We start from the raw sequence: 17458 nt of genomic DNA, 5'->3' as shown, positions 1-17458 counted from the left end.
TGAAAACATATCAAGGGCACTGAGCATAATCAGCACAGAACCCTCCTGTTTGCCACAGTTTTCGCCAGTCATTAAGCTGCCTTTCTTCTTTCCAACCCTGTTTTCTTCTGTGTCTGCCTCGCTCAGATCCCAGCCGTTCTTCAGTGCGGTGCGGTTGTTCTGGTGCCCAAGCAGAAGCTCATGTGTTGAGGAAAGGAGTTCCCTAGGCTGCTTCTTCTGCAATAAACATTCCAGTGAAAAGCATCTGCTACGGCCTGGAAGGGTTCCAGAGCAGAGACCCTGCAAAACACAGCCCAGCTGGTCCAAGAGATAATTGCTGCCAAAGGAGCGTAGCTGTCTGCAAGAAGTCGGGAACAGGATATGGCTTGGACTGCCGGTCCTTGTGCAGTTTGAAATGCGAATCAAAGTCGCTTGGCTGCTTTTGCCATGCTAATGAAATGATCTTGTTCAAAGAGTAGCCGTAATAAGATTATGCATCTAGTGGCCGTGGAGATCCTGGCTTGTGTCCTGTGGCTGTGACTGCATATTGGCCTGTAATGCATCTTTCTGTTAAGCGCATTCTTACCCACTGAAGTACAGCCCATAGGTACCAAGGTCCTCAGGCCCAGGAATACTTATTTTTCTCTAGTATCCCTGCCTCTTTTCTTTACCTCACGGGCTCCATCAGTCGGTTTGCCCGTGCTGGACCCACGGCCCCACCTGCACGCTGGGGCACGAGGCGCTGGGTGCGATCCAGGGCAGGCAGGGTGATGGGAGGTGTGTGACCGCACAGCGGGGGCACCAGCCTTCGGCCTCCCTCTTCACTGGGCTCAGCAGTGGGGTGGTGGACGGAAGGCCAGCGCTGTCCTGGGCGGCATCAAAGCAGCGAGGCCAGCAGGGCAGGGAGGGGATTCTGCCCCTCTGCTCTGCTCTGCTCGGCCCCACCTGGAGCCCTGCGTCCAGCCCTGGGGCCCCCAGCACCAGGACAGGGACCTGTGGGAGTGGGCCCAGAGGAGGCCACGAGGCTGATCAGAGGGCTGGAGCACCTCTCCTCTGGGGACAGGCTGAGGGAGCTGGGGGTGTTCAGCCTGGAGAAGGGAAGGCGCCGGGGAGACCTCATTGTGGCTTGTCAGTGCTGGAGGGGGCCCTACAGAACAGAGGGAGGAGTCTTGGTCAGGGGGTGCAGTGCTAAGACACGGGGGGATGGTTTGAACCCCCAGCGCGGCGCTTTACACCAGGCTTCAGGGGGAATTCCCCCCTCGGGGCCGGGCGGCGCTGCCCACAGCCCGAGGCCGCCCCTCAGAGCAGCCCCGCCCCGCCCCGCGCCCTCCCCCCGTGCTGGCCGCGGGGCCGCGCAGGGGCCGCCCGCGGCTTCCGGCACAGGTGACCTCCCCCCCCAACCGCCCCGCCGCCCCGCCCTCCCGCGGCCTCGCCCACGGGCGCGCTCCGATTGGCTCGCGGCGCTGCTCGTCCGCCGGGCCGCCCAATCGCAACCTCCGCTCCCTCCCCGGCGTCACGGGCGCGCGGACGCCGGGGTTTATAGCGGAGCTCGGGGGGCAACCGCTCAGCGGCGGGAGGAGGGCGGCCGGGGTTGGGGGGGCTCAGCTGCGGGGCGCGGCTGCGGCGGTACGGGCAGGCCGCTGCCCCCTGCGGGTAAGGCGGCCGTTAACGGTCGGGGGGCTCCGTGAGGGGCGGGCCGGGGGCTGTGGGGTGCGCTCTGCTTTCGGGCAGCCCCGAGAGCAAGCGGGGGCTGGCGTGGAGGAGCCGCCCGCGGCTTCTTTGTGCGAGCGGCCGCTGCGTGCTGCTTGTGCCTCCTCACAGCGGCTCCCGCTGCGGCCCCGCGGATCTGAGCGGATTTGTTCTCCCGGGCAGCGCCGTTGGTCTGGGCGGTGAGGTGCTGGCGGAGATGCAGCTTGCTGGGGGCTGTGCTTTGTTCAGTTCGTTCAGGGCTGCGCTGTGCGGCTCTTGCTGTAAGCCTGGTGTCTGGCTCAGTGCTGTGTCTGTGCCTGCTATAAGTTGATTTCTTTGCGTAGTGTGCAGGTGATGACTGCGAGTGGAAGAAGTGGGACGTGCAAGGGATTTAAACTGAGATGCTCCTTCTGCTACGTAAAACTCGAGCCTCTTCTGTGTGAGGTCAGGCTTTACCTTGTGTTTACCAACTCTCTGTTGTGTATCACACAGCACCTGCTGATATTACGTAGAACTTTAGTAGTTCTTAGCTCCGCAAAGCCTCTGAGCTGTGCCAGTTGTTGGAAGCTATTGCTGGGGAGCTGTTGCATGGCATCTCACAAGGACACACGGTCTTTCCTTGCATGGTGAGGCATGTTGCTCCAGAGCTGGTCAGTTTGGGTGTTGGACCAGGGTGATTTCCTGAGCCAGGGATGCCCCAGGGTGGTGGAGTGACCTCCTGGAAGCACTTGCATGGGTTGGGAAAGCTACCACTTGAAGAATATGCAGCTCTGGGGTGTGCTAATGACTGCAGATATGTACAAGGAAGGTGTGACACCCTGTGTATTTACTAGCACTTGCAGGGTCACTGTCTGGACAGAGTGGTGGGCACCTGACTGAGAGTAAAGGCTGCAGCTCCATCTGGGGTTTCTTCCACCTCCCAAGAGTTGCTGACACTTCTACCCAGACAGAGCTGCTGGAGGGAGAGGCTGCAGTGCCCAGCTCAGAGTGCAGGCAGCACCCAGACCTTTCCCTTTTGGTGGGGTGGGCAGCAAACCTGCCTGCAAAATGCCTCTGTGGGTAGAGGGCCTCCTGCAAGAGGTGGTAAGGCTGTGATATCAGGAAAGCTGAGGAGGAGTTAGGTGGTTCCACTTGTCTGCAGTGAACTCACAGCCAAAAGCTTGCCTTCAAGCCCTTAGAGAAGGGAGTGAAAATGGAGAGAAAAAAAAAGCAATGGAAGCTTCTTACAGCAAAGAGCAGCAGGAGGAAGAGATTTCCCCTGATGCCTGAGGTGCCCTTGCAGAACCCCAGGACTGCAGAGAAGGAGCAGTTGCGTCAAGGGAGGTGCAGGTGTTGACTGAGCCAGCTTTGTCTGGTCACTCTATCTTGACCAGTCCAACCAAGAAACAGATGGGTGATAGTAGTAAGAGACTTTCTTCTCAGGGACCAGAAGTGCCTATTTGATGAGCTGACCTACTTGCAAGAGGTTTGCCTATGTGGCTTTTATTAGGGCTATTGCCAAGAGACTGCTGGGTCTCGTACATCCCACAGATAGCTGTCCATTGTTATTTTAATGTGGGCACCAACAATGCTGTCAAGCAGTCCAAGGCATATTGTGGAGGACTTTAGAGCATCTCTCTGAGGCTCTGGAGCACAGGTGGCTCAGTTCACTGACTTAGTGGTTTGATGCCAGAGCAGCAATAGATGCCCAGAACCAGGGAAGGGCTCAGACCAGCAGGAGAGTGCCTGAAGAGCAGCACAGAGGAATGTCAGCCATTTCATCAAATAAAAGTTTCATTAGGAACCAAGCTTAAGTGCTTCTACTTGAATGCATGCGCCAAGGAAAATTAGAGGAACTGGGAGTTTCGGTTCAGTCTCCAGGCTGTGGTATCACTGGCCTCAGTGAGATGCGGTGGGGTGGCTTGCCTGTCTGGAGATGGGTGGGATAGGTGGTTTGGGGCTCTTCAGGAGAGATGGGGAAGGAGAGGAGGAGGGGTAGCCCTTGTGTTAGGGAAAGCCTTGGCTGCGTGGAGCTGGGTACTGGTGATGAAAGGGTTGAGTCTCCTGGATGGGAGTCAGGGAAAAGGCAGGCTGGTGTGGGGGAGAAGACTGAACAGAGCTTCTGGAACTGAACACAAAAATTTGTGTACCCTGGAAAAAGGGATGGGCAGCACAGGAGAACTGCAGAACTATTGTCAAGCTGCGCAGGGTGAGAATTAGGCTGAAGCCCAGCTGAAACTCAATTTGGCTAGTGCAGTAAAAGACAATTAAATGCTTTTATGTATCAACAATAAAAGGAGGATTAAGGAGAATCTCCTTTATTGTATGTGAGGGGAAATCTAGTGATGAAAGATAAGGCTGGGGTACTTAATGCATTTTTTTTGCCTTGGTTTTTATTAGTAAGGCCAGTTGTTCCCAGGGTACCCGGCCTCCTCAGTTGGAAGACTGACAGGGAAAGAGGTAAGTAACAATGCCTACAATCCAATGGGGTGACCTACTACATCTTTGAATGTTTGTAAGTGTGGGGCTGGATGGAATTCATCCGAGGGTACTGAAGGAGCTGGTGGAGGTGCTTGCCTTGCCAAGCCTCTTTCAGTAATTTTTTAGCAGTCCTGGCTAACTGGGTAGGTTCAAGTTGACTGGAAATTAGCAAATGTGACTCTGATCTGCAAGAAGAGTTAGAAAGGAGGATCCAGGGAATTACAGTGTGACCTCATTACCAGGGAAGGTTATGGAGCAGATCATCTCAAATGCCATTGCATGGCATGCATGGGACAATTGAGTGATCAAAAAGAGCCAGCATGTGTTTATAAAGGGCAGGTCCTGCCTGACTAACCTGATCTCCTTTTTTGACAAGATGACCTGTTTAGTAGGTGAGGGAAAGGCTGTGGGTGGTGTTTACCTGGGTTGTAGTAAAGCATTTGACATCACTTACTACAGTGCTCTGCTGGAGAAACTGGCTGCTTATGGCTTGGATGGGTGTCTAGGGTGAAGAAATCAAAGCCACAGTGAATGGAGTTCAAGCCAGTTGATAGCTGGTCACCAAGAGTGTTTTCTAGGCCTCTGTCTTGGAGTTAGTTTTGTTTAACACTTCCCTCAATGATCAGCATGAGGGGACCAAATCCACCCACAGTAAGTTTGCAGACTGGACATTGGGAAGATCTTCAGAGAGGGTGGTCAGTCATGGGAACAGACTGCCCAAGGAAGTGGAGTTGCCACTTCTGGAGGTGCCACTTCTGCATCTTTATGTGAGGGACATAGTTTAGTGACGGGACTCAATGGGGCCAGGCTGGTGGCTGGATTCTTTTGAAGGTCTCTTCTAACCCAGATTTTTCTGTCCTTGTGGATGTAGAGGAGAGCTTAAGGTGCTGTTGGCATGTCTAGTTTGATGTTGGTTGTAATGAAATCAACTTACATGCTTTTTGAAAGTGTTTGGTAAAAATTAATGCTGATGTTGTAGTGGGTGCTTCCCAAAACCCAGGCTGTGTGGGTCTAACTCATACTACAGATGGGCCTGAATTTGAGCCATGTGGAATGTGACTGAAGCAGCTCCAAACAATTTATGAATATTACATAAATATTTAATTTCTGGGAATCCAGTCCTAAGTTAGGTCACAGTCCTTTACCCATTAAGACAACCCTGAATTCCAGTTCTATAGTTCTCTGAAATAGAGGAAGGTGCTGTTTGACTTCATGGATGTGTAGCTGTATTTATTGAAGATAAAATGTAAAATGCTAATTTTACCTATGGAAAAAGTAGGATCATAAAACCCAGCCTGTAAGAACAGAATTGGAAAATGGGCTTTAAAGTCATAAAGTCAGGCAGAGGGATAGGACTCATTGTTAAATGAGTTCTGGGCTCCATGAGATGAGGGCTCACTAGCTGTGCATCCTAGGGTTGTGTTGTGGCACTTGTGTGGAGGAATGGTTGAGGAGGTAGCCTGGAGAAAAATGAAGCAGAGATTAGCAGGTGAGGAGTGCTGGGGAGAAAATTGGAGGAAACAAGTTATGTGGAACATAATTATAGTCAAATCTCATTTGAGAAAGCTAATAAGGTTTTGTGGTGGCTTTCTCCAATTGCTGAGACTCAACAGATGGTGTCTGTGTGCCTGCATTCCCTTGGAGCTGGTGTGGGCCTGGGCAGCTCTTGAGCTTTGGCTCCATGTCTTGCCTCTAATTTCATGAGTCACCACAGAGTGAGGTCTGCCTCTCTGATTGGGAGCCACTGCTGTTGAATGAGGCTCTATTTAAGCACTTGATGGAGATCTGTAGGCAGGAACACCTTGTGCAAATCTACCACTAATCAATTGGGTAAGTGGGCTTGTCCCAGCAAGCTGGGTGGAGGACAGTGCTTTCCCTTGCATGTGGGGGTGGAAAGGAATTCAAGTCCAGGAGACCTCACAGGTAAAAACATACTCACCAGACATTATTAGTCTTAGGTTGTTTTCATCCTGATAGTTGTCTGCTCTTTGCTGCCATATTAATATTTGTAATGCATTATCTGTGGGTTGTGTTTGTGTGTCCCATCTATGCCTAGATGCCTCATTGCTAGATGCCAGACCCATCTTCATCTGTGCCAAGCTGCACCCGCCATGGCTAAGTACAAGCTTGTTCTCCTAAGACATGGGGAAGGAGCCTGGAACAAGGAGAATCGCTTCTGCAGCTGGGTGGACCAGAAGCTGAGCAGTGATGGGATAAAGGAAGCTCAGAACTGTGGCAAGCACCTTAAAGCCCTGGGCTTTGAGTTTGACCTCGTCTTCACCTCTGTACTCAGACGCTCCATCCAGACTGCATGGCTGATCCTGGAAGAGATGGGCCAGGAGTGGGTCCCCATTCAGAGCTCATGGCGACTGAATGAGCGCCACTACGGTGCACTGATTGGTCTTAACAGAGCAGAGATGGCTCTGAATCATGGGGAAGAGCAAGTGAAAATCTGGAGGAGAAGCTATGATGTTACGCCACCTCCCATAACTGAATCTCATCCCTACTACGAAGAGATCTACAATGACCGCCGGTATAAATGCGGTGATGTCTCCCAGGATCATCTTCCAAAGGCTGAAAGTCTAAAAGATGTGCTTGATAGACTCCTTCCCTATTGGAATGAAAAGATAGTGCCAGAACTCAAAAGTGGCAAAATGATCCTTATATCTGCTCATGGCAACAGCAGCAGGGCACTGCTCAAGCATGTGGAAGGTAAGGGTCTTCCTCTTAGCCGTCCTTCCCCTCTTCCCTACACACCTGTGTGGAGTCCCGCATTTTTCTCTATAGCATATTGCTCATCTGGACAGTGTAATGTTTAATGTCTGTGGTCTGTAAGGAGAGTGGAAAGCTGACCTACTGGAACAGGATTCAAACTGGGGGCTGAAGAGAGGTGACGAAGAATCAGTTGGGTTAATGTAGTTGAAGAGCACCGCACTTCCCCTTCTTTTAGCTGCTCATTTTAAACAAGTGTATTCAGACAAACTTTGAGGTTAGTCTAGACAAACTCTTCAGACTGTCTTTTGCATTTATTCAGCTGTTTTGCCAGAAGGGTTGAAGTTATAATCTGTTTATTAAACAAGCATTGCTTTAACATGGTGAAATAAACCATCCTGGGTTGCAGGATGTGTTCTTGACTTTATTGTGGTACGTTCCTTTTTTTTTTAAGGATTCAATCCTGGTGATTCTTAAAAGCTTCTGTGACAGGGAGTTCTGTAGGAAGTAGGTACTTGCTAAAGCTTATGAATGTACTGTAATACTTCCAGATATAGAAGATGCCTACCAGTCAACAGCTAAGCTAGTAGCTTAACGTAAGGTTTATTATTTGAGACCTGGAAAGTGATTTATTTTTGCTGGATTCTTCCTTCTCTCCCACCTCTTTATAATGACATTGCTTCTAGTATAAGCAATCCTGAACTGGAAGGAAGTCTGTATTTCTTCATGGGCAGCATAGAATTTAGTGACTACCACGTGCATGAGAGCAGACTGCTAGGGATGTAGCTGTGAATATGGGCAAACTGGATTTGTGCCCACTCAGTTTTCTCTAGCTGTAAATCCTGTGTACCCTCATAGCTCTGACTCTGTAAGGCATGTTTTGCATTCAGGCATGCTGGAACAGTCAGTGCAGCTGATGCTGTAGTGGGAGTCAAAAGCCCAGAGGATAAGCACACCCAGGTGGCTTCCAGAACTACAGAGCCAGTGAATTCTGGGGTACAGATCCCTCAGATGCAGGAGGAAGGCTGGTTCAGCTGGTTCCACTGATGTGGTCAGGATGGCTGTCAATATGTGAAATGATTTAAAACCAGAAGGGATAAAGGGATAAGAGGACCCCCAGCCAGTGCCCCTGCCCTGCCCCTTAAGAACTGCAGCAGTGCAGGAAGCCTTGCTGGCCAAGATGTCTAGGTGTGAGATGCTGCTTTCTGCAGAAACCCCGGGCAGTTGTTCGTGCAGTTATGCACCAAAAGTAGAGAGGACAGCATCAGCAACTGGTAAAGATTACTTTAAAGTGTGGCTGGACTCCTTTTTGCATTGATATCAGTGAGAGCAGTAAGTTAGAGCCAGCTGCAGAGCTTTTCTGTGAGGCATTTGGAATTAGGTACAATTCTTCAAGAGCTGCCCACATTACAACTATAAAAGAGAAAATAACCAAACAAAGCAGAATTTCTTTTCTGTACTGGACCATGCCTCATCCTTCCCAGTGCATGCCTGCATAGTTAAATGTGAGGAATCCTTGGCAGAGGATCTAGTTCTTTTCACCAAGGACTGTCCATCAGCTACCACGTGCACAATTGCAGGAGATGTGCTGGCTTTTCTCTGCCCTAAGCAGTGGGGATCTGGATTGCTGCAGAGCTGTCCTGAAGGGTGGTGTGAACAGACCTCTAAGACCTGATACTGCCACCTGCATTTTTTGCTTATCTTCAACCTATATCTAGTTAGATAAGAGGTGTCTTGTCTGTTTTCATGACTTTCTCTTTTTCTCCTGAAAGGCTGTGAGCTGCTCTGGAGCCTTGCTGGAGCTGGACCTCATCCAACAGTGTTTAAAGCTTGTTAGTCTGTTGTACTTCTAGCACCCACTGTGGAGTGGGCTTTATTTCGTGGGGGCTTTTTATAACAAACTGCCCTACGCTTGCAGGAAGTGTCTAGGCTCCTCTGTCTTCACTGGAGCTGTGTTTTTTTGGGACACTGAGAAAATGGGCTTCAAATGTTTCAAGCAGCAGTCATAAATGACTGCTTGGGTATCTTAGTAACAAGTTAATTGTGGAAGCTGTAGCTCAAGTTCTAAATGGCAATAAATACTTTCACTCAACTTGAGTTGATGAAATAATTCCAGTTGTTCTGAGGTGAAACTTAATGTATTTTCTCAAAGATTTTGCAAGTTATCCTTGAACTTCCCATTTTGAAGTGTTTCTTCAAAACAGGCATGCAGTCTTCTGAACCAGAATGTTTTTGTTGTTAATTGAAAAAGCGGCTGTTTTCCACTTGCACACAAAAATCATCAGAGCAGCGGAATGTCAGGCGAACAAGCCTTTGATTGTAGGTTTGGACTTTGTTTGTTTTCTCAGTGCTCAGGGTAGACCTCAATAGGGTAAGTGAGATGTCTGTGGGATCTGTCACAGTTTCCATGTGAGAAGATGTAAAAGTAAAACTGCGGTAGTCTTGCTGAAAACAGTGTTTAACAAAATAAAACAACTGAATGGTCATGTTGTATGCACTCAGATCAGAAACAGCAGTTGCTTAGTGCTTGCTCTTTGGTTCCTGTGGGCTGAGTGACCTCTTCCAGAGAGTGCTGGTGGCCTCTGAGGATGCTGGGCAGTGGTCCTTCTAGGTAAAAGCCCCCTGAATTTAATAAATGCCACTGAGGAGGCAGATGCATGGCTGTTTTGTGTCACAAAGATACAGTGTTGGTGGCAGATCCCAGTCATAGTATCCAGGCTTATCTAGTCCTTACAGAATACTCATTTTTGCATCATCTTCAGGTGATCTGTGTGATGATGCTGGTAATCACTGCCAATTAAGCTGGCAAAGGAGTGGCATCATCCCACTCTCTGGCTGTGCTCCTGTTTTTCTTGTGAGCTTGTTGGGCATTTTTGAGTTAGCTTTGTCTCTAAACTGGCAAAACCAGCAAGGAGTGGGTAGCTTTCTGCCCCCTTGGTGGCTTGAGTCCCCTCAGGGAAGAGGGTGGCAAGTGCCTGCGGGTAGTGCAGGAAGGTTGGAACAGATCTGGAGCTGCAAGGGCATGGCTTTGGAGACCAACTGTTTGTGACTTCCGAAGCTGGAGTGTGAGGAAGACCTGTGGAGTCGCATCATCTTGAGCAGACTGGTCTGGGGCATGTTTGTGAGAAGGTGGTGATCTTCTCTACAAACTCAGGCTAATAGAGAGAAGAGTTCATTGTAGTGCCCTACCAGGCAGAAAGGCAGTGATATTAGCATATCAGGCCTCTTGCTTGAGGGAATTTGAACAGTGCTTCAGCCAAAGATGGGATCTTTTGCCAAAGCCCTGTCAAGAACAAGGTGTATGCTGGCAGGCTCCGGAGTTGCATGCTCAGAATTGTTGGTCACAGTGTTGCTGTGAGTTCCTGGCTGTGGTAGTGTGGCCTGGGTCACTTCTGAAGGACTGTGGGCCTCTTTCACCCTAATGGCATAGCTGGCAGCTAATCAGATCTAATCTGTGACTGCTGGGGAGTTTAAGGCAGGCTGTGAGTCCTCTACTGCATGACAATACTGTAGATCATGTTTTTTCCTACGCTGTTTCATGGGACTGGCCTCAGTAATGACACCTCTCAAATTCAGGAGCAGGCTGCAGCCATGGTGGTAGCCCATCGTTCCCCAAGTCTGCACAGTGAGATTAGATCCTGTAAAGGTCAAGAGCCAGATCATAACACAGCCTACTTCTGCTACTTCACTGAAGCTAGGTCCTCTGTCAGCCTGCATGCAGCTGGCACCCCTTTAAGAAGGGCAGCATCAGGTCCTGGGTATTTAACTTAGACTAAAGCCACAATATTTTCATTAAGACTGTGGGGAGGATGCAAGGACCTGATCTGGATCTCAAATACAAAGCAGTTCTAGAGGTTACTGCTAGCCAAGGGCATGTTGCTGGCTCATGTCCAGTCGGTGCCCACCAGGACCCCCAGGCCCTTTTCTGCCAAGCTGCTTTCCAGCTGGGCGGTCCCCAGCATGTCCTGGTGCCTGGGGCTGTTCCTCCCCAGGGGCAGAGCTCTGCGCTTCTCCTCGTGGGACTCCATGGGCTTCTGTCAGCCCACTTCTCCAGCCCTGGTTCCTCTGGGTGGCAACAAGGCCTTCTGGTGTATCAGCTGCTCCTTCAGGTTTTGTCATCTGGCAGTACATTTTTTTTTTTTGCCCCATCATCCAGATTATTACTGATGTTGAACAGGCCTGGACCCATCCCAGGGGTACACCATTAGTTACTTACTGGTCATCATTTAGTCTTTAGAGCACTGGTCTCCACCCTCAGAGCTCAGCCATTCAGCCAACTTCCAGTCAAGGTCTTTGACCAGCTCTTCAAACTACGTTGGCTTTTTTGTTGCTCTGACCATAAGAATGGGAGGAAGATGTGGGAAGAGTATGGGAGAGGGAGGGAGAAGCTGAACCATCTCTTGTGGGATTTGGCTGTAGGTGCTGAAAACTAAGCCCCATGGGGTTTGTCTCTGCAGGACTTGCCAGGGTGCCAGTACTTCAGAGCTACCAGATAAAAGTGAACTTTTAAGCTTGAGATTTGTGGAGAAATGTACTCTGTAGTAAATCTGTGAAGATGATACTGAAGGACTGTCTACCAGTCAAAGTCCCCCCCTGTGTATTTCACACCTTGAAGAGAAGTAGCAGCCTGTTTGATCATCCAGATCAGTTAAATGAAGTTTAAGTGAGGTGGAATAGTTCTAAATGTGACTCTGAAAAATCTTTAAGTACTGTAGCAAATTCTTATGATCATGTACCTAACTGCTTCCTGCCGTACAGCTAATAAAGAACCAATGCTTCAGAGGTGCTCAAACGAACATGGAGAATGCCCACTTGAAGAAGGTGGCTGACCAGTCAGCATTTTATCTGACCTCCTAAAGAAGGCTCTGAGTACTTTGGTAATGTCTGTATTCTCATGACTACTTTCTTAGGGATGATTAAACCTCTCTGGGGGAAAATCTGCTTCCAGCAGCATGGACTCAGCCCTGCTGAAGAATACTTAAACATCAGTATTACACTAGAGGGAAGAGTGTTGCTGCTTCAGTGGTCTCATTTCCTGTGGCACCTCATAGTCAGCAGCTGAGTTCTTGTCCTCACTTCGCTCTCCTTCATGTATGAGATTGGATGCAGTTGTAACACAGGCCAGGTCAAATGAAATGCAGGAAAAGGTCACTGTGCTATAGTTAAAGCACATGAAGTAACCAGATAGCAGTTTAGCTTGCTCTTGGAAGGGCCAGAGTGTAAGATGTGATCTCTTACTGTCTTCCTAGCCTGCTGGGGGTGTTTTCCAGGCATTTTGCTTGCAACTGAGGGGCTTGTGTCAAGCCTGATCAGTATCTCTCTGGCTGGAGAAAAGTGCTGTACAAATAGAGTAACAATGCTGAAATAAAGCAGCAGGACACTATTGGCTCTTTAGGATTTTCACGTCTCAACCCAAAACTCCAGCCTTCTGCCTGTGAGGCAATGCTTCCACAGGAGGAAAAATCCCAGTGAGAAAGCCAACATTCTTGCCACAGCTTGTTTATCCCAGGCTGTACTTCTTATTTGTACATCCATACTGGTTGTCTCTGGTGTGGTCGCTGTGTTTGCCACAAAGGTAAAATGTGTTTCTGAGTCTGTGTAGCAACAGCCACTTTTATTTAATCCAGATTTAGAGGAAACCTTTAAATATCCAGGCAGCTGACTGCATTGTGGTTTGCCTAAATTCTCCTGTATGACTTCATCTGCTTTGTTTAAATCTGGATGGTTTAGTCTGGGAGGCTGAATGAGAGGTGGGCAGAATGCTTCCTAGGGCCAGATTTTTGGTGGATAGGTGGTGATGTGTATGTTGTTAAAATCTGTGTTTAAGAACCATGAAAATAAGATCTCAGACAACTTGGTTGCTTGTTTTACAAACCAAAGTCCTTAAGGAAAATGTTTGTGCCTAGTAAATGGACTTTCCCGTTGTGCATGGTTACAAAACTGTAGATGCTCCTTGGTGCTGTGATGTAGGTCTGGGTTCCTACTTCCTATAACACGTGAATTTACCCGTGTATACAGGGATCAATTCAACTGGCCGAGTATGTGACTTTCTTGATGGACTGATGGTTCAATACAAAACAAGGAGCTTCTTGCAAGGGTTTATCTGTTTCTTGCCCCATTTCCTTCTGAAACAGCTGATCTACAGCTAAACCAAGTGCTTGGTTTAACCAAAACAAGAACAGGTCACTGCAAAAACTTTGTGTTTGTGTAGTCTCAGGGTGGTGGCATAAAATGATTGTCACCTCCTGATTACTTGTTGTTTTTTTTTTTTCTGACCTGCTCTCATACCACTGTTGCTGAGTGGCTAGACTTTGTTTTTCTCAATGTGTTGGCTCTGCTCTTTCACTTAATGTGAAGAGTACTGGTAAATTTGCACCCATGTGTTAGGAGAGCCACCTGTTTTGTCAGCTGCTCAAGAGAATGTTTTCTTGTCCTGTAGTTTATATGGAGTCATTGTTTTTAGAAGCTTGTGTGATTTTTCTTTTTTTTGTAAGCATGAATTACTTGAAGGTGTCCTACTTCTCAACAGCAGACAGGCTGAGACCTCAAGTGCTTCTTAAAGCAGAGATGGAAGGGGAAATGCTGACATTCCTCCAATTCTGGACAGAAGAAAGTTGATGTTATCAGGAGTAATGTCTCCAGTCATTGCTCTTTAATGCAAACATTTAAACTTATTAAAATTTTTACTAGAGGCTTGGTCTCAAAATTCACTTGATGCTTTAGACCAGTGTGCTTGATGTCAACATACTCAGTGGTTTCATTGAGACTGGAGCCCCAGAATACTTAAAATGCATGAAATTTTCTCAATAGGTATACCTTATTTTTAGTTTTCCTACATTTGTTTCACTAAGTTGTATAACTTGACTTCCTTCTCTTCTTCTTTCCTTCCTTTGAAAGTGGAAATGGGTATCCTGATCTAGTAATTCTGGGAATAGTACTGTAGGCAAAAAGCCATAAGCATGCTTTTGGGAAATCAGATGTAAGCGGTGATCCCTACAGTGGGAGACTTAAATATTGATTTAAGATGACTGATTTAAGATACTTTCTCCTAAATTCTCTCTCCAGTGGCTTCTCATGCAAATTATCTGTATCCTGTGTCTTTAAAGATAGTTGTATTGGTTACTTATCAGAGGGCTTTATGTTGGAATAACATGTAGGCTGTGATCTGTCCAATTGTGGTATGTGAATTATGAAGATGTAGAGGAGAGCCTATGGCCCCAATGCCCTATATTAAAGGGCAGTCTCTTCCTGTTCAGTTCACGTGCAGATGAGAAAATGAGGCAGTTGTCTTCAGCTTGTCAGAAATTCCCTCCTGTAGCTCTTCTTAAAATGCTAACCAAGCTGGGGTCTAGCTGAAAATGGACCCTTCAGTAGCTGCTGGTGCTGCTGGAGGCTGGAAACAGTTCTTGATTGTTTTAAGACAGGTTAATCTTGGAAATAAGGCTGAGCACATGCAGTTTGGAAGCTGTTCACTAGCTGTAACTGTTTTTTTCTCTTTGGCAGGCATCTCTGATGAGGACATCATCAATGTTACGCTCCCCACTGGTGTGCCCATACTTCTTGAACTTGATGAGAATCTGCGCCCTCTGGGCCCTCACCAGTTTCTTGGTGATCAGGAAGCTATCCAAGCTGCCATCAAAAAAGTGGAAGATCAAGGGAAAGTAAAATCTACTGAGAAATAAAATCCTACTGATGAACACAATTTATTTTTAAAATGTATGTTAGTAAGTGATAACTTTCATATGACTGCTAGGTTGCACTGTGTGAAAGTCTTAATTTCAAGCAAAGTAATTGGAAGGGACAATTGAGTCTCAGGTTGGCAGATAAAACCTCTGCCTTACAGAAACTGGAATTGAAATCTCAACATGAGGTTATGGATACTGAAAAATGAAATCAAGAGAGCATTTGGGTAATGGAAACTTGAGGGGCAGTCTGCCCTAGAACTGGGATTGAGGAAGTCCCAGGACAGAAAAAAGGGATATGCTATTGCCATCTACCAATAACTAGAGCTGATCTGTTAAGTGCTGTACAGCACCAGCTTACTGGACTAATTAAGTCCAGGTTGTTATAGGCACTAACACTTTTTCACTGACAGTGGTGTCAAGTAATAGTAACCCAGTATGATTCTTTGTCAATGGCCATGGCAGTCTTTCACAACACTTTCAACTGTATAACTCTTCCTCCTTTTCTTCGGAGGTCTCCCAAGGCCAGTTCATGATCCTGAGGTGAATTTTGTAGTGCTGTTTGGACTGTTACAGCTACCACAGTTGTCTTACTCTACACTATGCTTCAATTTTTTGAGGAATCTAGAATCAAGAATATCCCTCTTTCACCATCTTTATGAAGTCTAGCATGACTGCATTTTGCTGGTTGCAGTAATGAGATCTAACTTGGACTAACCACAGACTAAGCACAAATTTTCCTGCTCAATGTTTAAATGATAACTTAGTCCTTTAGGAGGAACCCAAACAGCTTTGAAACACAAATAACATGTACTAGGGACTTGATCAGTTGTTAAAATCATTCATGTTTACCTCAGTGAAACTTCATGTATGAAACCCCTCTCCAAACTTTCCTGAATTGCAAGGAACAGAGAAATCTGTCCCATAGTGATACAGCTATAATATTGTTTGTACTGATTTCTCTGGAGGGCAAGGAAGTGATGGGTAAGATGTGAAAGGTGATGTGAACTGTGTGCAGCTCATACAGCTGTCAAGCTTATCAGGGAAGGTTATGCTGCAGTGCTTGGAAGTAATTTCTTATAAAGCTTTCCTTGCAGTCATAGCTGAATTCCTGCAGTGACCTTGCTTCTCTGCTTGGCGCTAGGCGTGAGCAGTTTGCTGTTGCTGGGTGTAATACAGTGTTCAGGCTGGGTAGTTCTGGTTTCACTTGCAACTGTGAAACTATTGTTACTTATATTTAGGTCTGACTCAATGTCTCAACATTTGAGCATCTAAATTCTGATCCCAGTTACCAGCACGGGTGGCACTTGTATATGCTGTATGAGCTGAATGTGTTCTCAGCATGGCCCAGCTACAAATCCAAGAAGCTGATGAGAGTTGCTTTGGTATGATGGTATAAACACTTTAGAAATCCTAGAGGAGCTCCTTTGTAGTGAGCAGTTCTGTGGCTCGCTTTGGAAGTGTGAAGATGTCTTTTCCTTTGAGAAGAGCCGTGTGATGGTGTTGTGCTTCTAACAATCTCCCTGCTGTGTGGAGGGAGCCTTTCCAGGTCAGATACCAGCTCACCTTAGTGTAGTGTGTATATCATGAAAGACTTACAGGCTAGATTGTAGTTTCTCTTACCTGAATAATGCTTGGGCTTCACTTGGTTTATTTTGCAGCCCTTGCAATAGGAACAAGTTCCTTGTTTTTTCTTAAAGATAGTAATAAACATAAAGCTGGTAGGTTGCCTCTCTTTTTGTACAAATCAGGATATTCATTTTTCCTCTGAAACCCTGTTAGCAGCTTCCCTGCTAGTAGATTTGTGACACTGGTTGACTTCTTTTTGGGTTTTTAGCTTTCAGTGCGTAGTTTCTGATCTTGATTAATACTTTGAGTCAGTGTTGTAGAGCTGCATTGTTGATCAGAAAACATATACCTGTCAATGCTGTGTGGGAGGACCCCTGGCACTGAAGTGATGTTTCTCCAAACATTCAATAATGTATGAAGTCTTTTTACCAAGTAAAAATCACTGTAGAATCATTAACAAGGCAAATCTAGCCACGTGTCAGCAGTGGGAACTGCATGCATCAGGATGTGAGCTTACAGAGTGTGGCTGTGAGTGCCTGTATCCTTTTGGCATTATAGTATTGTAATGTAGGACTTCGTGAGGGCTTGAAAATAGCTGGGACTGCATGAATAAGAAGGTGGATCACTGTGAAGGGCATTCATATTTCTTTCTGCAGCTGGCTGGATGGAGTTTGACTGAAAGCAGCCTTTCCAGATCTGTGGATGGTAAGAAAACAGTGATGTTTCCAGGTAGCACTATTTCTGCAGTGCTTCTCAGGACAGGAATAGTGATAGTGCCCTAGGAGGTTGGACTTCATCTGCTTTGGTTGTGATGACAGGATTTTATGTGCACACTTGGCAGCAATACCACATCACAAAAGTATCAGGTGGAACCAACTGGGGATTTCATTGTGCTCTAAGATTATTTTAACACCTTGCAGTACTTGTTTCTAAATAGTCTTGTAATTAAACTTGACTCATAAAACATGTATATTGAAAAGAAACCAGCTTTCAACAGTTGCATCAGGAAGGATGCCTGCTCTTCAGGCATAGCTACATTAGAAGAACTGAGAATCTTGCTGCTGCTGGCTTTATAAATCAGTGGTTGGAAAACATTTTTATGCATGTTTGAGTACACCTCAAAGTCCTGTAAAGGTAACCAGTGTCACTACAATGGAAGTTATGGATGTGGTTGACTGGATTTACTTCTGTATTTTTTAACTTGTGGATCAATAGAAGTAATAGCTCTAGAGTAACTTTTGAAAACCTTTTGTAAATATGGTAGCGCTGAGAGGTTCTTTATAACTCAATAAATTCACCTGAAATAGAATTTAACTTTGGCTTCAGTGTGTCTGTCTTCTAATGCCTTCCACTTTGCCTCCTTTCTA

The 17458-nt window shown here is 46.9% G+C and overlaps 1 protein-coding gene across 3 annotated transcripts; it reads left to right on the top strand.

The window, feature by feature from the left end:
* The first annotated feature begins 1564 nt into the window (after positions 1-1564).
* BPGM (bisphosphoglycerate mutase) lies at positions 1565-17418 on the top strand. 3 transcript variants are annotated; one of them, XM_082773569.1, is made up of 5 exons: positions 1570-1632; positions 2013-2112; positions 4048-4107; positions 6185-6840; positions 14344-17418. In XM_082773569.1, exons 4-5 carry the CDS (start codon positions 6240-6242, stop codon positions 14520-14522), a joined length of 780 nt encoding a protein of 259 aa, XP_082629695.1. In that variant the 5' UTR covers positions 1570-1632; positions 2013-2112; positions 4048-4107; positions 6185-6239; the 3' UTR covers positions 14523-17418. The 3 variants fall into 3 exon arrangements, with proteins under 3 accessions (XP_082629696.1, XP_082629695.1, XP_082629694.1); XM_082773568.1 differs by lacking the exon at positions 2013-2112 and having other exon boundaries at positions 1580-1632; XM_082773570.1 differs by lacking the exons at positions 2013-2112; positions 4048-4107 and having other exon boundaries at positions 1565-1632.
* The last annotated feature ends 40 nt before the right edge of the window (positions 17419-17458 follow it).

Source organism: Aythya marila (genome assembly GCF_965140915.1).
Source record: "Aythya marila genome assembly, chromosome: 1".
Taxonomy (NCBI): Eukaryota; Metazoa; Chordata; class Aves; order Anseriformes; family Anatidae; genus Aythya; species Aythya marila.
This window is presented reverse-complemented; position numbering and strand designations above follow the sequence as displayed.

Bases quoted from the DNA above. Each gene is read 5' to 3' on its own strand.
- BPGM (XM_082773570.1), top strand. From the start codon at position 6,240: ATGGCTAAGTACAAGCTTGTTCTCCTAAGACATGGGGAAGGAGCCTGG. The intron at 6,841-14,343 runs GTAAGGGTCTTC...TCTCTTTGGCAG, and splicing joins ACTGCTCAAGCATGTGGAAG to GCATCTCTGATGAGGACATC.